This window comes from Suillus paluster (assembly GCF_016628075.1).
Source record: "Suillus paluster strain FC165 chromosome Unknown EDB91scaffold_64, whole genome shotgun sequence".
Classification (NCBI taxonomy): Eukaryota; Fungi; Basidiomycota; class Agaricomycetes; order Boletales; family Suillaceae; genus Suillus; species Suillus paluster.
Genome location: NW_024537624.1, coordinates 90,290 through 111,358, shown reverse-complemented (window position 1 = coordinate 111,358; position 21,069 = coordinate 90,290). Strand labels below are relative to the sequence as shown.

General features: G+C 48.1%; 6 protein-coding genes across 6 annotated transcripts; 4 read left to right on the top strand and 2 right to left on the bottom strand.

The window, feature by feature from the left end:
• Positions 1–1,713: 1,713 nt before the first annotated feature.
• On the top strand, positions 1,714–3,791 carry EDB91DRAFT_1252205 (uncharacterized protein; the record flags this gene model as incomplete). The annotated part of the gene is made up of 3 exons (XM_041323476.1): positions 1,714–1,968; positions 2,025–2,669; positions 2,751–3,791. 3 exons carry the CDS (start codon positions 1,714–1,716, stop codon positions 3,789–3,791), a joined length of 1,941 nt encoding a protein of 646 aa, XP_041173466.1.
• Positions 3,792–4,154: 363 nt separating this feature from the next.
• EDB91DRAFT_1085097 (uncharacterized protein) lies at positions 4,155–6,175 on the bottom strand (the record flags this gene model as incomplete). Its single annotated transcript, XM_041315848.1, has 5 exons — positions 4,155–4,385; positions 4,437–5,338; positions 5,509–5,583; positions 5,621–5,743; positions 5,791–6,175. The coding sequence occupies 5 exons, from the start codon at positions 6,173–6,175 to the stop codon at positions 4,155–4,157; spliced, it is 1,716 nt and encodes a 571-aa protein (XP_041173465.1).
• Positions 6,176–7,502: 1,327 nt separating this feature from the next.
• EDB91DRAFT_1154586 (MFS polyamine transporter) lies at positions 7,503–10,067 on the top strand. The gene is given in 15 exon segments (XM_041319564.1): positions 7,503–7,774; positions 7,828–8,000; positions 8,013–8,014; positions 8,055–8,136; positions 8,191–8,282; positions 8,339–8,454; positions 8,505–8,535; positions 8,584–8,647; positions 8,699–8,810; positions 8,870–8,982; positions 9,032–9,223; positions 9,276–9,370; positions 9,419–9,509; positions 9,577–9,715; positions 9,774–10,067. The coding sequence occupies 15 exon segments, from the start codon at positions 7,527–7,529 to the stop codon at positions 9,829–9,831; spliced, it is 1,608 nt and encodes a 535-aa protein (XP_041173464.1). The 5' UTR covers positions 7,503–7,526; the 3' UTR covers positions 9,832–10,067.
• A 1,947-nt stretch (positions 10,068–12,014) lies between these two features.
• On the top strand, positions 12,015–15,936 carry EDB91DRAFT_1154579 (uncharacterized protein). Its single transcript, XM_041319563.1, has 12 exons — positions 12,015–12,383; positions 12,471–12,593; positions 12,650–12,820; positions 12,907–13,060; positions 13,117–13,265; positions 13,389–13,813; positions 13,859–14,264; positions 14,312–14,558; positions 14,619–14,756; positions 14,813–15,102; positions 15,148–15,235; positions 15,287–15,936. The coding sequence occupies exons 1-12, from the start codon at positions 12,118–12,120 to the stop codon at positions 15,764–15,766; spliced, it is 2,937 nt and encodes a 978-aa protein (XP_041173463.1). The 5' UTR covers positions 12,015–12,117; the 3' UTR covers positions 15,767–15,936.
• A 105-nt stretch (positions 15,937–16,041) lies between these two features.
• EDB91DRAFT_1154573 (cytochrome P450) lies at positions 16,042–18,826 on the bottom strand. Its single transcript, XM_041319562.1, has 12 exons — positions 18,617–18,826; positions 18,274–18,559; positions 18,127–18,223; positions 17,942–18,072; positions 17,769–17,894; positions 17,466–17,715; positions 17,293–17,415; positions 17,143–17,245; positions 16,998–17,084; positions 16,865–16,946; positions 16,687–16,809; positions 16,042–16,630 (listed from the first exon to the last, which is right to left on the bottom strand). The coding sequence occupies exons 2-12, from the start codon at positions 18,414–18,416 to the stop codon at positions 16,417–16,419; spliced, it is 1,479 nt and encodes a 492-aa protein (XP_041173462.1). The 5' UTR covers positions 18,417–18,559; positions 18,617–18,826; the 3' UTR covers positions 16,042–16,416.
• Positions 18,827–18,928: 102 nt separating this feature from the next.
• On the top strand, positions 18,929–21,066 carry EDB91DRAFT_1154571 (uncharacterized protein). Its single transcript, XM_041319561.1, has 3 exons — positions 18,929–19,159; positions 19,214–19,865; positions 19,933–21,066. The coding sequence occupies exons 1-3, from the start codon at positions 18,978–18,980 to the stop codon at positions 20,992–20,994; spliced, it is 1,896 nt and encodes a 631-aa protein (XP_041173461.1). The 5' UTR covers positions 18,929–18,977; the 3' UTR covers positions 20,995–21,066.
• Positions 21,067–21,069: the final 3 nt, after the last annotated feature.

The window sequence follows — 21,069 nt, the reverse complement described above, 5'->3', positions numbered from 1 at the left end:
AATGTGTGTTCAACACGAACACGAATCTAAATAAATGTAAATCAATGGAAAACCACTAAAAAAAAATACCTTAGAGAGGTGATAATTGAATGTCTTCTGGTTCTTCATCAGCCGTCCATTGCGAGGCTTCTTGAAAGGGGCAATACACCATGGTTCCAATGGATAAGCACTGTCCGCCCAAACCCAATGACCATCTGGCAGAAGATCGGCATGCTCTTCATAGAGGCGAGTGGATCGAAAAGCGAATGCATCATGGACACTCCCAGGGTGACCGAGAGAATAATCAACAATCAGGAGATTGTGGGGCAAGATGACTGCCTAGAATTAAATTAATTTTTGCACATGAGGATGAAAAAAAATGTTACCTGACAGCCAAGGGAATACTTGGACTTCCTATCCTAGAATGTCTCACCATAATAACCAGGTTTTGTGAACAGATTCATAGTCGAGCCATTGATGGCTAGAAAGCCACCTTTCCACTCTGGACAGGTACGTGACTCGGCAAATTTGCAAGCCAGGTCAGCATCCTCAGAATTACCTGCTGGGAAGCAGATAAACTGATCATGGGCATCAAGTACCACAATCACCACACAATGAGTGCAATTAACCACAGACCCGACACTCATGCCTGCCCATTGAGCAACATCCTCAAGAGTAATGGCATTGCCATAGTGGCCTGCCTGATTCAGAAAGATGGCGAGCTGGATGGAGACAGGGAGCTGAGGATTGTTGGACTGGTTTTGGAAGATAGGGTGATCAGAGATATAATCGAGGATGTTGTCAAAGATCTTGGGGTTGACACGAAGTTTCTGCCAAAACAAGTGAGGGTGGTGTTCTTCATGATGGACCAGCATGTGAAGCTGAGGTGCTCATGGAGGAGGCTCATCAGGCTTCTGGAGTATGCGGGCCCTCTTAACCTCATCACAAAGAGCATTGATGGTGTCTCGAAGCCTGTTGTAAGGCAAAGTGACATCATCAGAAGATACAGAACTAAAACTGGAAGAATCTGAAATCCCTGTCATAGGGGAAAGGGGGGATAGGGGGGAAGGAGGGCTAAAAGACAGACTGATTGTAACATCGTCTGAATCAGTAGTAGAAAGTGAGTCCTTGGAGCCGGAATCGCTCTCAAAGTCCGACCAGTCATCTAGGATACCCTGATATTGCAACCTGGCCAAAGAAAGTGCAGCCTGATCCATGATATTCAGGAGCTCTTTACATGTGGATTGATGAGGCATAGTTGTGGTAGGAGCTACAGTAGGTGTGGGATCAAAACTCCTATCTATTTGATGCATATGTGACACAGTTTTTTAGTGGAGTTTAAATTTTCAGAAAGTTCCGAAGTTTCATTTTGCACTGAACACGCCGGTGTCATCGCTGACCTCACCCTCAAACCTTGATGCTCATCCACAGCATCCAGAAAGTCAGGGATCTGGCCACTCTGGGGCTATTCCACGTAGACTCTACATAGACCTCTGGGGCCAATGTCTGGGACCAGTCTAGGGTTTCGGCGGTAGGTCTAGGGCCTGTCTATGGCTTCGACGGCTGGCTTCTGGCGGAGTTTGAATGTTGCCAGATGATGCAGCTTTGACATACTCCTCACCATCGCGCCTATCATTGTGAATGCCTGCCAACCCTCCCGCCTGCCCGCCCGCCACCTGCTGTTGGAATGTCGCATTTATGCTCCGCTCAAAATGTCCATTATTGTTGCCCTCAATGCCCATTCTCGCCCACCCACCTTTCTCACTCACTCTCTTCCCCCTACCTGCCCGCCCGTTCTGTTTCCTGACCGTATCGATAACTGTCTACATGTCCTCATTACAGCAAGCAGATCTCGCTTTTATTGCAAGCTTATCCCTGCGGGTGGAACCATTTGGCCTCGCCATTGACTGTCCAACCTGTGGTGGCACTGTCCCAATCATGATATGCGTTAGTGATAAGCATGGCAATGCAGGGAAACCAATGGCGAAGGTATGTTGTCATTTGATACATGTGTGGTTGATTATTGTACTAACCTTCCTCACTAGCATCCGCTATGCTCATACTATCATTTTTTCCCTCTTCTTCTGTCACGCCTGGGCATCATGGCATTGATCCCTTCATCGAGCAGTTCACCAACCCTTGCAAGTTCATCTACTCTGTCCTCAAGTGCACCCTCGCTATCCCAAGCAAAGAAGACACGTAAGAGGGGTGCTGAATGCACCACCAACCCTTGCCGAAGGCCACGTGCGCTATGGTGTCCTCGTGGAAAGTGCCTGTCGCACCGCATCGAGGAGGGTGGTTGTGTAGTGCACGAAATACATGTATACAACGATAATGAGCAGGACAATACCGTCGATGGTGCTGGTTTTGGATACCAGGATCTCCATAATGCTCTGTCGGCATCACTCGCTGCTCAAGGCCTTGAGGTGCCACCATCGCTACCAGCTATCATCCCCTCTCTGCACGATATCTTGCATGCACCACCCCCTCCACCACCATCACTTTTGCCAGCTCCTAGTACATCGAAGACATCCAAACATCCTCGCATCACTAGCCAGCTCGACCCGCTATGGGAGCAAGACTTACACCAGCGGGCGCAGCAGGAGATTGAAGACAATCAAGTGGCGCAGCGTCACAAAGAGATGGAGCTCAAGTCGAAGCAGTGCTTTATCCTCAACTGGTTTGATGTGGTGAGTATTATTATATTGAGTTATTTGTGTCTGTTTGACGCTAACCTTCATTTCAAGGATGATGTCCCTGCTTCAAGGTAGTGGGTGTCCAACTGTCCTTTTTTCCCGTTCTTCCAGCTTGCCGATGATCCCGACATCCTGTCCTCGCTTGGAGAGAATATCACAAAGATTGAGGTGTTCAAGGATCGCCTCCAGCAATGGATACCCGCCAAGCTGACACACAATTTTCCACTCGAATCTGAATGTCACATCTTTATCCACCGCTTCGGTGTTACCAGCTGTCGTGACTTCGATGAGCTGTATGATGCCTCGAGGGCTTCCATGCGCCCAGCACACCTTTGCTACAACATGAAACGGGAACGCGACGGCATTCGTATGAAGATCAAGGCCAAACGTGTTGCACGTGTGTTGTTGGTGGCACCAGACTCAGACTTGCTCTCTGATGATGTCAAGATTGTAGATGACACATCCGTGGTGCTATCTGACAACGTCAAGTTCATAGATGATGCAGACAATCTCATCGAGGTCATCAACGATGTCCACGCAATGCCAAGGCCAACCAATGCTCTTGGAAAACGTGCATGGGAACATAGCAGTCCTGCACAACATTCACATACTGCCTCACCTGCCTACACTAGTACTCGTCCACGGTTTGATGACTGGGACAGCCAGCGGGCATCCTCGATGTCACCTACTCCTTCCCTGTCTCCTTCACCAGCAGAGTCGTCTACATCAGTCTCCTCTATATCATTGGTCTCTGCTGTACCCTCAGTCATACCTGTCCATGTGCCTTCATATAAAGGCAGCTCGAAGCATGTCTGGCCACATGGCATGTTCACCTGTGATATGGTAGTCGGGTTTTGTCAGATGGATTCCCCACTGCTTTGTGTTCACTATCCACAGGAGGAACTATTTGGTCTGATATTCAGCGTTCCATATGTCTGTGCTACATACCACTCTAATCACGCACTGTGGGTCAACAGCTGCAAGGTCACCTCGATCCTTCAAGTGCATGAACGTGCTCACTGCACTCCTGATGGCTTGTGGGCACACTACTTGTCGTCACATCATGCAGCCCTAGGCAAGAAAACCAAGAAGAGGAGTGGACCCAAATTCAAGTAGTTTTACCTTACATTCCTGTCATTACCTTTTCCCTTTTCGTTGTGTTGATGTCGTGAACATCACTAGCTTTATCATACATCTATACCTTCCATTTTGTCATGTTTCCTCATAGCTTGTTGAATATCATTGATTTGAACACTACCATTGTATTGATGTTGCAGGCTACGAGTACATGAGAGATGGGTGATGAGGTTGTTTACCATTCTGCTGTAAGTTAAAGACAGTAACATGATTGTGACGGAGTATCATTTCGTCAAGAAAAAAATCATATTTTACTGGTGTCATCTCCCGACACATGTTGTGGAAGCCACCGAACCAAACATTTGTTTGTTCTGTGATCGAGGAATTAAAATAATACCCGCCTCACTCATCAAGTAGCTCCGGGTATGCCTTCATGTCACAATGTTGCTGACAAAATGTGTCGCTGGCCTTGTGCTTTGTCTTGTGGTGGAAAGCATCTACGCACATGCCCATACCCTCGAAGAATTTGATTTTGCGGCTCTCAACCTCACGGAGTGCATTGCAGTTAGAGTCATAGATGAGGTGTTGTGGTTTACGTGCATGGGGGAGAGAGAATATTTTTTCGAACAAGACCTTTGATTGAAATTGTTAACGGAAGGGATGCAGATAGACAAAATGACACACCAGCACATTTGAGACAGCTTCGTGGTGGTACATGGTTCCACGACCAGATATCACACCACAAGGGCATATGAACAATTGCTCGTTGTTGGTCCGCTGCCAGAAGAATGTGGCCTTGAGCTTAACTGCTTCATCCTTATCTGGACACACATCCAGCATCTGCGAGTCCATGCTGCTGGTCAAAGGCAAACAGTTGACCACTCCTGTTGACGAGGAAGATGAAGCCTGTACGAGGCTGACATTGCCGGTAGAAGGGTTGTGATTGTACCACTCGTCGATATCCTGAACAGGCAAAGCATCTTCATCTGCACCAGTGCTGGTGAGTGCATCATTGAGCTTTGCCGTCTTTGTCCTCTGCATCTTACTCTTCCCACTCCACGTCGACACTGCCTTCATATCCTCCATCTTGAGGTGAACTGGATTGGCGCAGGCTTTCCGATACTTGCCAGTGTGGTCATCATGTGCAACAAGTTTGTCACACCCTTCAACTGCGCACATGGTCTCACGCTGCTTGTGATTGGGATCAGCAGAGCAGAATCGGTGACGCGTGCTCTCGAGGGAATTCTTGCAATGTGGTACCGCACAACAGGGTCGTCCAACAGTAACACCATCGGTAACGACAACTTTGGTATAGTGAGTCATGCCATCAGGCATGTGAAAAATACGCATACATCCATGACAAGCATGCGGAAGCTCGTACTGGCCATGTGTAATGATGTGTTCATTGCGGGTGTGCATGGCGATAGTGTAGCGGTCCTTTTGATATTGATCATGTGGGATGCGCAGACGAGAGCTGTGGCACTCATGATCATTGAGTAGAGCAAGGAGGATGAATGTGTCCCACACTTCTTCAGTCGTGGGGGAAGTCTTAAATTGCCAGTCTTGATCATGTGAGTTGCAATGAACTTGAGCAATATCGTATAGACGTGCACAAAATGTTGCAGATACACTGGATCATAATTAGACCAACAAGCTTATGTGAGGGAATCATATCACTTATGCTATCTGCATTAGGTCTGTCCAGTGCATAGTGAGCTCGTACTTGACAAATTGGTGCTCCCCTACCTGAAGGTACCTTGGTAGTCCTCCATAATAGTGCCTAACCCCTGATCGGACAGCATAATTATGGTGGTAGTTCGAGTTGCACAATCTGCATTTGAGGTGAACCGACCATGCGCACTGCGCACCCTCGGCTTGAGTGAAAACGACGATTTGACATTGCTCCTCCTTTTTGAGTACCGAACCACACTGCTGAGCATTGCACTCCGCATTGATACATGTCTTGTTTGGCGGGTATAGGACAAGGGCAGCTGTACATCATATCAGACATACCAACATAAAGCTTACTATCACTTACTAAGACCTCGATCTTTACCATGGAGACAAAACATTGTCTCGACTGCTTCCCGTTCCTCTAGTTCTGTGGGAAGCACCCACACGATGTCCTTTACCACATCCCACAGCATGTCGACAGCTTCGAGTGTGATGTGAAACAAGTCACTCAGGAATTCAGTGATAATCGGTGGTAGGATGTCAGGTGGAGCAATCACAGAGACCATGTGAGGCTGTGGCTGGAGTACATCGTCTTTAAGTGCACTTGCGCAGCGTAGCAAACGTTGAAAGTTGATGCATGATAGGTCCTTCAGTTCTGGGTTGTGATTAAGAGCTGAAAACACGCTCGCAATGTCCATAGTACTGCTCATGCACTGTTCATACAGTAGGTATATGAGGTCACTGTCCATCACGTGTATACTTCATCGTCGGGCAACATTTAAACTCCACCCAAAGAAGCCCTAGACATACCGCCAAAACCCTAGACTGGACCTAGACATTGGCCCCAGAGGTCTACATAGAGTCTATGTGGAATAGCCCCAGAGTGGCCATATCCTGGACGTTCTCACAGTGTCGAGCAGGACACCATCAAATTCCCGGGTGTCATCCACCCAAGGTAAGTATTCCTTGCACCTCTCACAAGTTGCACTAACATTCACCCTTATCTTACAGAAAATCTATTCTAGTTCAGATCCCACGCGCGCCCCACCTGACCAGCGCCCCATCTCCGCTGGAAAGCATTGAAGATGGCCGTACTCTCGGCACTTGATCTTGCGTCTCCACGGAGGCATGCAGATCTTCCTCCCGACACTTTTCCTCCCCCCCAGCTGCTCAGCATCCCCCCCTCCTCCCCTCGGCACTTATTTTGGTCCCTCCTGTGCTCCCTACCTACAGCTGATTTCATTCCTGCCCGGTGGCCTTGTTTTTTTACAATTTTTATTAATGCTTTCATTTGAAATACAAGTATGTTGGACCACTACTCTACCACTTTCCCCTATGTACATAGCACGCTTTGAAAATCACAAGTGTCGTTTTAAAGTCCGACTACATGCCAATGTGTGCAGAGCATATTTCTCTCGGACTTGTGTACATTCATTCAAACTTTTAGCAGGGAGTTGAAGGGAGTTGAACACAGTTTAGCGAGCTTTCAAGAATTTCAAAATTTATTTTGAGTACCACTATTATATTATACATGTACATAAAAGAATATTACTCAGATACAAGGGGCCCATTGTGGTGTAGTGGTGAAGCTGTAGTGAAGTGGGGAGGGTGTAGGAATAATTGATATTGTGGCGATTCCCAAAATGGGCGATGTTTTTGGTGTTGTGGGGTAATTCCCACGGAGCCTGGAGAAGCCACGAATTTGAAGAGAAGCTGTGGGAGAAGTATGGAAGCATATACCAAAAAAGGGAGCCAGAGAAGCAAACGTTGGGATTCATCAGGTGATATATCACTTACTACAGCTGTACAGATGCTATGCACTACAGCAATCCATGTATCACATTTTCATTACCACTGTAGGTTCAGTGATGTATCAATATCACAGTATAGCCGTGGTGATGTGTTCAGCATCTCCACCAATCGCATGAGTGTGCTACTGAAGTCGTAAGCGTTCATTTCAGTGGTCACTGGTTTTGCAGATGGTTGTCACTATCCTGAATTGATGCATCAAAATGGCACCTAGCCTGTGGCTCTTGAGCCTACTTGTAAGTAAATGGACAATTCGGGACCACGAATCCACGATACCCACGTCAGTTACTTATGGCTGTCACAGATTCTGCGTCCGCAACTGACGGAGGACGAGACATGTCAGAAGGCTCTCAGACTGCGTCTCCCACATCAACTTTACACGGCGATGATCACACAGCAAACCCAATCCACCACATTCCAGAACAGACTAATTCTGAGAAACCGCATGACATTAGTAGCGGGCTGCCTGCGGCAAGGACTGACACAGACGTTTTAATCGTTGACTGGGACGGCCCAAATGACCCTCACAATCCTAAAAAGTGTGTTGCGTGCACAGAGCAACATGTTTATCAGGCTTATCATTTTTGTACAGTTGGAGCTTTAAACGCAAATGGGCTGCGACCGCAATCGTTTCATCATTTACCTTCATTAGTCCGGTCTCTTCCTCTATGGTCGCACCCGCTACCGGACAGGTGGCTGAGACATTTGGGATTCATAACGAAGTTGTGATGGCACTCACGACATCCATATTTGTGCTTGCGTATGGTAGGCAATTTTCGTGGATGCTAGACACCCTACTGACCAAACTATACACCAGCATTCGGACCTTTGTTTCTGGCCCCATGGAGTGAAATTTATGGCCGGTCACGCGTAGTGCAATTGTCAAATATATGGTATCTCGGTATGTAATCCTTACAAGCTGATGAATATTTTCACCTCATTCTCCAAATGACAGTATGGAATCTTGCATGTGGATTCGCACAGACAGAATCCCAGCTTCTTGCCTTCCGATTCCTTGCTGGCCTTGGAGGCAGCGCGCCATTATCTGTAAGGTTAAACATTGTTGACTACAAGCGTTTGATCTGACTGGTTTCCCTCTTCAGATTGGCGGTGGTGTTCTTGGTGATTGCTGGCGACCAGAAGAGAGAGGAGCGGCCTTTGCCATTTACTCTTTAGCTCCGTTATTGGGACCTGTCATAGGACCTATCACAGGTGCCTGGTCAGTGGCTATTTCAAGTTTATTGTTTCACATTATCTAAATATTCCCAGGATTGCTGAACGTTCGACTTGGAGATGGGTGGTATGTAATGTTTCCACCGATCGCGAACTGTTCTCACTTGTTCGATAGTTCCGCTCTTCGTCCATTGTGGATGCAGCTATTCTAATCATTGGACTGTTTGTCCTTCAAGAGAGTGAGTAATTGACTCCATCGCGATTCAGTCGTCCTTACTAATCTTGTTCAGCTTACGCGCCCCTCTTATTGGAAAGGAAGGCAGAGCGAATTCGCAAATCGATGGATGCCGAAAAAGCCCCGTACAGAGAAATCCGCACCGTTTTCAACAGTGAAGATCGCTCGTAAGATATTTTACAATTCCGGTAAGATGCCATCTGATGACGATCATTTCTATGAATAGTTGGCGGTCCATCATGACCAAATCACTCATTCGCCCCTTCGCATTCTTTGTCCATGAGCCGATCGTGCAGGTACTCGGCCTTTACATAGCGTATCTATACGGGACACTTTATCGTAAGTCGTTTATTTTTCCATGGACATGAGCTCACATAGTGTATCTCAGTCTTTTTGACGACGATACCATCGATCTTTCAGGGTGTATACCATCACCCGGTGGGAATCTCTGGCCTTCATTACATTGCGCTTGGTGTTGGGTTGACGGGCGCATCCCAATTAAATTCGAATACGATGGACAAAATTTACGTTTATTTCAAGAATCAAAATGGGGGAGTTGGGAGGCCGGAGTTCAGATTGCGTTCGTCACATTTTTTAATGCTCCTTTCTCGGCTGCTCATCTAGTGCGTCAGCTGCTATGGTTCCAGGATCTATAATGCTCCCAATAGGGTGCTTGATCGTAGGCTGGACTACCGAAGCACATACTCACTGGATATTTCCAGATATCGTTAGTTTGATTTTTCCAGTCTCATTTCTCTACTGACGACTTCGACAGGGCATCATGCTTGTGGGAGCAGGCATCATCCTAAATTACCAGTGTATCCAAACCTACATCGTCGATTGTTTCACGCTTTACGCCGCTTCCGGTACGTACGATTATTTTTTCTCGCGTTCCCATCACACCCGTCTCACACCTTTCACCCCCATCTCCAGCGCTAGCCGCTATCTCCTTTTTGCGGTCCCTAGCAGGCTTTGGATTTCCCTTGTTTGCACCTTCGATGTACAACGCGCTTGGGTTTGGAAAGGGCGATACTATTCTTGCAATCGTGGCTATTGTGATAGGATGTCCCGCGTACGTCTGTTTCCGTTCTTGTGACTTTCATCATCATCTTGACTGCTTGTTCCTGCAGACCGTGGATACTTTGGAACTACGGGGAACGGATACGGAATAGCAGCCGGTATACATGAACCACTTGACCTAGACTGATGAAAGGGAAGAACAAGGGATAGCAAGATTGGAGCGACCGGGGGCTCGGGTAGCCCTGATGGATTCGCGATCGCTCACAAATTTTTAATTATGCGGACATTAATGGTGTACACGTCCACCATGCTTGTACGTTAATGAGTCAATAGAGTAGATATCCGGCATAGTAAATACCATGTACTTAGCATATCCGAACACCGTTTCTAACGCCTCAGAAAAATACAGCACGTGTTCAAGCAATTCAAGAGGTAGTACCTCCAGGTATATAGGATCATTCCAAGATATAACAAGCGTCCTGAAACTTCTAAGCTCACTACCGACGGATCTTTGTCTACAGTACTCAGGGGCACATGCGCTGTCCATAACTCCAACAAAGCATCAGCAAGGGTCCTACGACTCAGCCAGAATGATCGGGGGTAAGCGAGTATCTGAATAATATGCGTGTCCGAATATTTTTCACTCGTGCCATTGGCAGTGTCATTCATATGCCAGTCGCCGTGTATACGTCCACCACCGCTTGTACGTCTCTGATAGTCGATAAAACATATAGCCGATATGTGAATACCATGTAGCATATCCGAATGCAGTCAGAAACGCCTCATAAAAATAGAGATGCGCCGCTGAGATGGGAGCGGTAGCACCTCCACAGAATTGCAGCTCTCCCTCACTTTTCAGCGGGGTCGATTGAACCTCCCACCTCCATACGATTAGATGCCAGGTATACACAATATAACAATCATCTTGAATAGCTCTGTCCAAAATGGAAATAAAATCATCTAAGCTCACCACCAACAGATCTCTGTCCACAGTAGGGGTCCAAACACTACCAACGCTGTCCACAACCACGGCAAAGCGTTAGTGGGCATCCCTGAGGTCAAGTAGAGGGACGTACGACTCTACAGCGCAGCCAGAAGAGTCGGGGGTAGTCGAGTATCGAAGGCGTCTGCATGATACGCGTGTTCAAATATTTCTCGTCGGTCCCATTCCCAGTTGCGCGGGCGCTTGCTTGAGGCGGGGCGGCCTGGAGCGACAGAGACGCTCAGGCTGCCCACTTTGCCTGTAGATAGCTGACTGTCCCGCGCCTCATTGTACAAATGTCTGTCTGACGAGTATTATATCTTCAAGTTCTGCGATGGTAGAAAGTATATATTATTACAAGGATGCCGTCGAACGCTTCTATCACATTATAAAAATAAGACACCTATGTGGCTCTTGACGCATGTTATAAAGTGGTCACTGTCGCCAACAGTGTGAGAGTTCAAGGGGCAACCTTAAAGGTGAGGGCGATCTTGAACTGGAGAGCAGATCTGCCCTGGGAGAAGGCGATCTTAATCTGGAGGCAAGCAATAGGCCTGCGGCAGGGGAGGGCGACCTCCTCCCACGTGAAGCCAATGGTTGCGGTCCCAAGCTAGGAAGTGGTACGGCCGGGGAGGGCAGCTGATGGCCGATGATCCCAAGAGGGGATTGTGCTAACTGATTAGCCTTAAGTCAGTGAGAGGCAGTGAGTTTAGTAGCCAAGCCTACCCTTTCATTGGCCATGCCAAGCCTGTACAATGATTCGCTAATTTCTGGCGAAGAAGTTATCTATGACAAATGTCAGTGGCCTGTAGTTGAACGGCGATGGTATGACTTACAGACGTGCGCGCGGAGAATGTCCCCGCACAATCTAAAGACCATTCCATCACCCTGGAAGGCTAGAAGGTTTTGAGTAGATGCCTGTGGAATGGGGACCTGCTGCTTACCTTGGCCACGGCGCACAATTGCACAGTCAGGACTTGGGGCTGGAATGGTGCTACCTGTACAAACTCAACGAAATCCAGCCATGCATTTTCGTCAAGTATGGTACATCGCTTGTACGTCTCGAGCTCAGGTCCATTTAGGGATAGCTCGTTGGAGGCGGTCTGAAACAACAGGGTTCCACGGGATCAAACGTTTCGTCCTTACATATGTTAGACAAGCATTGATTCAGTTGGATTGATTGAACTCACTGTATAAGCGCGAAGGATAAAATGTCGCGAGCCAAGTACTAAGTCGCTATAGCGAGCCGTCTTAGCCTCCACACGATACTTCACCATCGTTAACGTTTGCTGTCTCTCAAATTGGGGCGGGGATGCCTGAATCATGATCACGTGCAGGGCAATGGGCGCGAGCTTCAATCAGTGAATCAAGTTGACGGTGACTCTGAGCATGGTTTTCCATCTTCAGACTGTATATTACGTCTGGCTTCCCGTACGCAACTGTTCAAATCCAAGCCCATTGAAATTATTGCAATGTCGATACTTCTGCCGTTTCATAAATCAATTCTCGAGGAGATTCATGACCCTGCCACTTCAGACTTGCTCATCCTTGCCCGTGGACTCGGTCTTCGTCGTATAATATGCACGCTCATGCAAATATACGACTCCAAGCAAAGCCTTATTCTTCTCTTGAATGCCTCGCCAGAAGAGGAGGCTGCTATTGGTGATGAACTGGGTATTATGGGGTGCAGACGGCCTGGATTGCGAATTGTGGGGTATGAAATGGGAAAGCGGGATAGGCGAGTTTTTCATGTCCTCCAACGATTACTTTGAATACTACTTGCTTCACGCTCTTCTTCTGCAGCTTATTAACACGACACCCGCAGACAGGACCTCTACAAGAATGGTGGCCTCATTTCTGTCACCTCCCGCATTCTTATCGTTGACATGTTACAATCTGACATCCCAACGGAGCTCATAACGGGTATAATTGTCATGCATGCTGAAAAGTGCGTTTCTGCTCTGCTACGTTTTGTGCTCGGTGATGAATCAATGCACCGACCAGGGTCACTGCTCTCTCCCTTGAAGCGTTCATTGTCCGGCTTTACCGAGAAAAGAATAAGACTGGCTTTCTCAAAGCGTTTTCAGATCAGCCGGAGCATATCACTAGTGGCATGTCTCCGCTGAAGAACATCATGAAGGAGCTCCAGCTGAGAAGCGTGCATATCTATCCTCGGTAGGTGAACCTCTCCCTCACTGATGTTCATGCTGTCCGCCTTCCAATGCAATTGTAACGGTGATGTCTCATCAGTTCTGCTCCAGATTTCACGAAGATGTCAAGGCTACACTTGAGACCCGTAAAGCAGACGTCATCGAGTTGAACCAGCATCTTACAGAGCCTATGGAGGCAATTCACCACGCCATAGTCCAATGCATGACTGTCACCCTTTCCGAGCTCAAGAGATCTAACAAAACGGTATGTTTATCCGAAATGGTATTCTAGCGCTCGAATGAATCGTCCGCACATCACAGCTCGACCTTGATGATCTTAATGTAGAGTCCGCATACTTCCGCTCTTTTGATGCAGTAGTTCGCAGGCAGCTAGACCCCGTCTGGCATAAGGTCGGTCCAAAGACAAAACAGCTTGTGGGTGACCTTGCGACGCTCAGACGTCTATTAACGTACGTCTCCATCATGATCGTTACTCTTTCCAATGTGCTTTCGGTGTCTACGACTTACCATCTTTCCTACGTCATTGTCTGCTCTACATTTCGAACAGAAACTGACCTGGGTTCTCCATCAAGGTACCTCCTGTCCTATGATGCCCTCGCCTTTCACGCATACCTTGAAACTCTCGTAGCCTCGAACACCACAACTGCTACCGGCGCAGCTAAACAACATCAGTCCCCTTGGATGCTCACCGATGCGGCCAACATTATCTTTAGCACCGCGAAACGTCGGTGTTATGTCCTTACTGCTCCAAAACCCAAGGCTTCTGTTCCCGAGATTATTGATGTTGACGACGAAGATGCATGGGCTGCACTTGATGAGGTGCATGATATAACTGGAAGCAGAAATGGGGATAAAGGGAAGGTGAAGGAAGAGAAGAAACCATGGGTGCCGGATAACATGTCTCCCGTGCTCGAAGAACTTCCGAAGTGGGATCTCCTTGCAGATGTGCTTCAGGAAATCGAAGAAGAGTTGATGAGACAAGAGGCAGTGTCGACCCGTGAGTCCCATCGACCAAGTAGTTTTCTTGTTTGACATGTGTCAGGTCCGCCAACCCGCGGGACGAACACCGTTCTCGTTATGACCTCCTCTCCACGCTCTTCTACCCTTGTGAACGGATTCTTAAGTGAGATGAATGACACTGCTCCGAAAGGCTCTCGTGGGCGACCCATGATGGAGCGCAAGCTGCGGAGGTATCTATATTGGAAGGGCGGGAACGCTAGACAAACGCATCCCAGGCAACAACCACCACCTCATTTTTCTGCCCCGCAGCCGCAACCCAGCGGGGAGATAAGCGAGGCTTTGAAGAGGAAGGACAAGACGAGACAAGAGCGAAGTGCAAATCGGAGAAGGGTACGTGGCGGTGCACCCGCTTCTGTCGCGCCAAGTAAACCGGCGACTGTGGATCCAAAAGTGCAGGCGAGAGACGAGGCAGATGATATCGCAACCTTGTACGTGCTGCTTGTAATTGTGTATTCCCTGCTAAGATTGGACCTAGCCTCGCGAGTCAACCCTCAGATCTCCTTGTCTCCTCCGACACAGACGCAGACGCTCTCCTCCTTGAAATGCTTCTCTTAAGCCAGGCAGAAATGGACTTTGACACGCACTACGGCTTGCTTGCACCCTCACAGACAGTCGTCGTGCGCGCATACACCGATGACACGGATGACCAGATTCTCGCAGAACTGCAGCCGAGATTTATCGTGTTGTTTGAACCTAACCTTGATTTCATCAGGCGCATCGAGGTAAGTCTTTCATCTTAAATAGCTTGCCACTCTTGACTTTGATGTGGCAAAAATGGATAGGTGTACAGAAATTCCAATCCTGGTATGGGCGTTCGGGTATATTTTATGATCTACCAACTCAGTTGCGAGGAGCACAAGTACCTTGCTGGATTGAGGCGTGAGAAAGAGTCTTTCGAAAAGCTGATCAAGGAGCGCGGAGTGCGTCGTCTGGTTTCATTTATGTGTGGTGTGAGTCGCTAATCAATTATGTATAGTCCATGCTCCTGCCGATCTTCGAGGACAAACATGCCGGGAGAAGTGATGCAGTCATCAAAACAATCAGTACCCGTCTCGCAGGCGGAAGGAAGGAACTGAGCACCATGGCATCACAGGTAATCGTCGACATGCGCGAATTCCGTTCCACGCTACCTTCGCTTCTTCACGCATCCGGCCTGCTTGTTATTCCGGCGACGCTGAATGTAGGGGATTATATCCTCACGCCAGATATCTGCGTGGAGAGGAAGAGTATACCTGATTTAGTGGCGAGCTTCAATAGTGGACGATTGTAAGTCTCGTGGATCCGGGCTTCCCTGTCGCTGAAGAGTCGCAGGTACACGCAATGCGAGCTGATGTCAGTGCACTATAAGCAGCCTGTATTACTCATCGAGTTTGAAGAGAACAAAGCATTCTCACTTGAGGTACGTTCAACACCACAAATTTCATCAGATTCACCTCACACTATCTTTGAGACCGTCGCAGAATCAGCGAAATCATACGCCAAACCCACAGGCAAATATCCTGCGAAGAAATCTACAGGTCCAACGGACACCGATCGCGCTCCACCATCTATCCAATCAAAACTCGTTCTCCTAACTCTCCACTTCCCTCGCGTCCGAATCATTTGGTCTTCGTCTCCTTTCGGCACAGCAGATATGTTCAACGACCTCAAAGCCAACGCCTTCGAGCCCGACCCTAATCGCGCGATTGCAATCGGCGCTGAGGAAGACCCAGAAGCAGGCGCAGGCATCAATGCTGCAGCTGAGGAACTGCTCCGATGTCTACCAGGTGTTACAGCGAAGAATGTGAAATATGTGATGAGCAAGGTGGGGAGTGTCAGGGAATTATGCGAGCTTGATAGAAAGGGCGTGCAAGATATTTTGGGTGTTGAACCGGGGAATGCGTGTTATGACTTCATGCATCGAGGGGAGAGGAAGAAAGGTGGTTTGTGATTTGCGTTATGTTTGCACGTCGTGAGTCTTTGGGGTGGTATTCTGTGTCCTACTTAATAGTTCTAGAGCAATCATATGACCTAGAGATAAGCTCCACGGTTCTGCCATTACGTTTATAGGACTCACTCGCTGACCGAATATCATCACACCCAATTCCGAGAAGGACGAACAAAAAAATGAACAGCATGATGTGAATGAATAGAATAGGAACCAAAAAATGGAATTACAGACAACGAAACTCGCTCAAAATCACTGAACTGCAGATATAAAAGGCCAGACGGATAAAAACACAGACCTCTCAACGGCACGTCGTGCTGCTCAAATGCATCGATGGAAGGAGCGAAGAGCGCGAGGAGGACGATGACAACGAGGTCGACCGGATAGCGGAGTCTACAGTTGGCGCACGAAATGTTGGATGAAAGCGAGTACGTAGATATTCGGCATAAGACGTAGAATAAGAACAACAAGACAGAACGACTGCTAACGCCCGACAAATTTTCAACCCTTTGGGTACAAAATGGCCCTATCGTATAAGCCGGAATCACAAGTACTACGGAGAAATGTATGGTCTGCCAGACAATCGTCGCGCAGAAGATGAAAGGGTATTTTACCCGCGGTTACGCATCTGAGTTTAGCCCCCCGTGGGGCTTTTATTCCCCAGATGCACACAGTTCCCGGATCACCCTCTCGTCCATTCTCTTCTCCACGCATATCTCAAACGGAGCAGCACGCGTATTCGTAGAGTCCGAGAAAGCAGATGTGTCAATCTTCGCTGCGGGATTCTCAGAAAGGCGGAAAGCCCAGAGAATGAGAGCCGTGTTGATGAAGACAGAACGATTCGCTACATGTTGACCAGGACATACTCTAACGTTTTCAGGTGAGTCACGAGAACGGGTCTAGAGATGAGCAATGCAACTCACCGGCGGCCAAATCCAAAGGCGAAGGACCTGAGATCATCGCGCACCCGACCAGTCTCGTCAATCCAACGTTGAGGATTAAACTTGTGTGGTTCCGGGAAGACATCGGGATCATTTGCAATAGCCCTGAAAGACGAGCGTTACAAAACAGGTGAGAAGATAAGAATAATTGCATACTGACCAATGGTTGCCAATCACAGTCGCACCTGCAGGAATGAGATAGTTGTTCCAAATTACGTCTTTGGTCGCGCGATGTGCAAAGCCTAGCGCAGGTTGATTATCGCGGCATCAAAACTCAACGGGGAAAGCTGTACCTCCAGGGATAACAGGCCTCCACCTCAGACTCTCGAGCATGAAGGCGGTAACCTGGGGCAGCATTTCCTGATCTCCAAAGGTCGGCACTGATCACAAACTTCCTGAGTCAATAGGGTCCAAGGATAAGGAAGAGGCGTGACCCACATCGCGCACGCCCCACGACATTGTCGAGTTCTTCTTGTACGCGAGCTTGTGCGTCCGTGTGAACGGCAGCAGCCATTACCATGACTGTGATTGCAGACGCAGTCTATCACCAGTTGTTAGGATAGGACATGATATAAGATAAGAGCCTACCGTATCAGAACCGGCCGCAAACATTCCACCTGCAACAAATACTGATTCATTATCTTCAAGCCCGTACTCTTTCTGGTGCTCCAACATGAACTTTGAAAAGGATGGTCCTGCAGTTCTTTCCCGCTTCACAATGCTTGAGCGAGGGTATCCGTTAGAAAAATCAAATCACGCACCATCTGGCTTCGTACCACGTCCAACTGCCCGTTAAAAAACGTAAGATCTTCTTGGTGCCATACCTTCAACTCGCTCAGGTAGCCTGGGATGAAACGCAGGATTGGGTATGTATCCACCAGGTATGCTCCTGGCCTGATAGCTCGACCAAATCGCGCAAGATACTTATTGAGGGTGACGATTTCAGGATCCGAGTACGCGGTTGGTGTAGTTTTTCCATAGGTGAAGGACATGACCACGGAAGCTGCATAACTACAATGCACGAATTAATTCCATACCCCATGAGCATGAGTCGGTTTACATACCGCATGGCATGCATTTGGTGGTTCTTTGGGTCGTTTAAAATATCAAGAACCAGATTCTTTGCATTCTTGATCTGAATGGGCTCGTAAGTCTCGGCAACTTTGGGTTGCAAACCTGCATGCAAGACCCTGCCAGATGTTCAGTCCCAATTGCAAGCCACAGACTAGATATATACCTGCGCAACCGGCGCAATCTCTCACCACCCGCGAAAAGAACTATCAACCCATTAGACAATGTGTCTTGTACTACAGAACATGGGCGATCGGCCACAGATGCTCCTTCTTTTTCCATGATATCCACCGCAGCCTACGACGAGACCTACTTCATGTTTGTTCAGATGATGCATTGCTCGATGCGTACCTGGTGACGACCTATAATGACGAAAATTCTAGAGCCCTGTTTGAGCGAGAACACAGGTCCGTATTCTTCTGTCCATTTTGCGAATTGAAACGGCGCACTGCGCGAGGAGTTGAAGATCATATTAGTGTATCTTGAACAGGTACTTACTATGATTTTGGCATCTTGTTTCCTAACAGCCAACGTCCAGGCGGTCCAGGGGGTAAAGGCAACCGTCTTGCGGTGGCCTTATACCGCTGTGTTACAATCCATAGGCTGGCCAAAACAAGAGCGCATGTAATGAGAGGTGCCATCGAGTCGAGTTTGCTGACAGTCACCAGCTCCGCTTTGCCACAGATTAAGTACTCCAGCAAAGAGTGCGGCTACGACTCGCCGAATTCACTGCAAACTTGGAACTTGAGCGGCGAAAACGCTGAAATGACAGTACATGATTACACTGGTTTACATACAGCTTTATTTCAGTATCTGCACGGATCCATCGGAGATGCTTTACATGTGACATGACTTGCCAGTTTTCTTTCCACGTAGTGACGTCGTAGGGAGCCGACTCACGGAGGTTGAGCGAAAAGTGGATAGTAGTGGACACGCAAGTGCCAAGATATTCCGAGCCCACGAAATTGTGGTTCTTCATGTCGTTTCCGATGATCGTGGTCGACTAGTGTCGACTACTTCAAGTTCGTCATGGACTCATGGTGGTGGGCCACCATTCTAAAAATAAAGTCAAGCTGGGTGGTTCCTACTGACACAACACCACACACAGCTGCTCATGTGACGCCAATATCGTTGTGGCAAACAGCACAGGATAATTTATACTTCCACATCAACCAGGTCCACTAGTAAGTACCACGGTGATTATGCAACAAAGCATGCACAGTGACCTGATCCTCGTAAATCGTAACGATCGTCCACCCGGCCCTTTGTTAATGTGGCTACTGGCAAAATCGGATTGTGGCATCTTGGGAGGGTATTTAAGTCGCTCACTCAACTATGTATTTCCTGTATTAACCGCTCTCCTTAACTTCAAAGTTCTCAACAGGCAAGTCCCTTTCGGACCTTGGCACGTCCTGTATCTTGACTTCAACTACCACAGAAAAATTCTCGACAATATGCAATCTGAGGCACCCGTTCTTAATAACGCACCACCCGCCATGATTCAGCACCCGGGGGCGATTGCCCATGCCTCACAGCATCACCAACCTAATGTTCAAATGTTCTATGTGCCACAGGTTTATCTTCATAATCCAAGCGACTTGTACCCTCCATTACCACCATCAAACCAGCCTACCCCAATTGACACCCTCATCACGAATATCCTCAAACACCGCTCTAAGGAAGTCCCACCTGTACGCAAGGGTCCAATTACTACTTTACCTGCGGACATCATCCTGCACATCTTCAAGATGGGCATTTCCGACGACGACTGTCAAGAAAAGATCGATTTTGCGGTCCTGGTTTCGCATGTCTGTCGCGCTTGGCGTAATGTTGCTCTCAGCTGCTCGTCGCTTTGGGCGAATATCATTATCACGCCGGGTAACATGCATGACACTAACGGGCATCCCGCTACCGCAAATCGATCACTCCTTTGTGCGCAGGAATTCGCCTTGCGCTCTAGAGTACTCCCGTTATCTGTTCGACTCAAACTTCCTATGACAGTGTCGGGCACAGGCGTATACCTTGGCACGCGCGTGATGGTGATAATGGATTGGCTCCGTCTGTTGTTTCCACGCGTCAAGTTCCTTTCGGTACACTGCGATATTATTCCACGTGGCATGGCTCGTCATGGGTCGTTTACTTGCGCTTCCTATGGAGAATTTGGAGACCTGCGAAATCGACTTCGGCGCTAAGGCCCAGTGCTTTTTTAATCGATTGCTACCGCCATATCACTTGCCTTTTGTTTTCCTCACTCACCGGATCGCAGAAAAGGCAGAAGACAACATCCGTCCGAAGTTAAAACAGGTTAAACTGTCTGGTTTGCCTATCTGCTGGCCGATGTGGTCATTAACACGGTTGACATCCCTCTCAATTAATTACATGGCCATCGATGAATGTCCTTCGATGGATATGCTCAGGCTCGTCCTTGAACTGAACAAAGAAACTCTGGAACGGTTCGAGATCCAAGGTGCCATTAATGCATCTGACGACGCCAGGGAAAAAATGCCAACCGAATTACCGAGGCTCACGCATCTTACCATTGGTTTTGTAAAGGAGTGGGACGCTATTTCATTTTTCTTCACGTTTCACACACCTGCACTGAAGCACCTCAAGCTACGTCACATCGCTCGCTCGATTATTGATGATCACTGGCGACGGTTACACGGATACAGTGCAGTCACTACGGTCATCCCGAATCATGCTTTACAGCTGCCTGAAAACATCTCTTCTACGGTCCTTTTCGAAGATCTGCTTTACACACACACCTCGCTGCTTCAACAGATCGAATCGCTCGAGCTTCAGGAAATTTATGTAATACCTCTTTTCGACGATAAATTCAAGCATGACAACGATCCTTTAAAACAATCGTATCACTGCCGTGTTGTTTTCGCTTACCGCGTATTGGCAGCATGCTCGCAGCTTCGGTGTCTCATTCTCGCCGAACCCGACCAGTGTTTCCTCGATGCACTCAACATCTATCCCGACGATACTGATAAGAGCCGCCCGGTCGCCCCCCCGCTGACTCACCTGTATATATTCTGCGCTGACCATGACCGCCTAAAGTTATTTTTGCAGAAAAGGGCAGAAATCTTGGAGGAGGACGGTTCGCGTAGATTGGAGCACCTTGGACTGGGGACAAATGAAGGGCGTCTGGCGGAGGTTATGCGATTGGAGAACATCGACCTCGGATGTCTTGCGAAGAAAAGCGTCATATCTTAAGGCGCGGAGGATTAAGCGTTCGTTATCTGAATCCTGTGCCATAGTTATGTTTTTGAAATGTCACGAAAGAGGAAT

Coding starts and splice junctions, on each gene's coding strand:
- EDB91DRAFT_1154586 (XM_041319564.1), top strand. CDS start 7,527: ATGGCTGTCACAGATTCTGCGTCCGCAACTGACGGAGGACGAGACATG. Junction 8,811..8,869: donor TTCAACAGTGAAGATCGCTC/GTAAGATATTTT, acceptor TTCTATGAATAG/TTGGCGGTCCATCATGACCA. Junction 9,716..9,773: donor ATTGTGATAGGATGTCCCGC/GTACGTCTGTTT, acceptor TTGTTCCTGCAG/ACCGTGGATACTTTGGAACT.
- EDB91DRAFT_1154579 (XM_041319563.1), top strand. CDS start 12,118: ATGTCGATACTTCTGCCGTTTCATAAATCAATTCTCGAGGAGATTCAT. Junction 12,594..12,649: donor ATTGTCATGCATGCTGAAAA/GTGCGTTTCTGC, acceptor TGCACCGACCAG/GGTCACTGCTCTCTCCCTTG. Junction 15,103..15,147: donor AGCTTCAATAGTGGACGATT/GTAAGTCTCGTG, acceptor GAAGAGTCGCAG/GTACACGCAATGCGAGCTGA.
- EDB91DRAFT_1154573 (XM_041319562.1), bottom strand. CDS start 18,416: ATGGCACCTCTCATTACATGCGCTCTTGTTTTGGCCAGCCTATGGATT. Junction 17,716..17,768: donor CACCAAATGCATGCCATGCG/GTATGTAAACCG, acceptor CGTGCATTGTAG/TTATGCAGCTTCCGTGGTCA. Junction 17,246..17,292: donor TTGCGGCCGGTTCTGATACG/GTAGGCTCTTAT, acceptor AACTGGTGATAG/ACTGCGTCTGCAATCACAGT.
- EDB91DRAFT_1154571 (XM_041319561.1), top strand. CDS start 18,978: ATGCAACAAAGCATGCACAGTGACCTGATCCTCGTAAATCGTAACGAT. Junction 19,160..19,213: donor AACTTCAAAGTTCTCAACAG/GCAAGTCCCTTT, acceptor CAACTACCACAG/AAAAATTCTCGACAATATGC. Junction 19,866..19,932: donor CACGCGTCAAGTTCCTTTCG/GTACACTGCGAT, acceptor CTTCCTATGGAG/AATTTGGAGACCTGCGAAAT.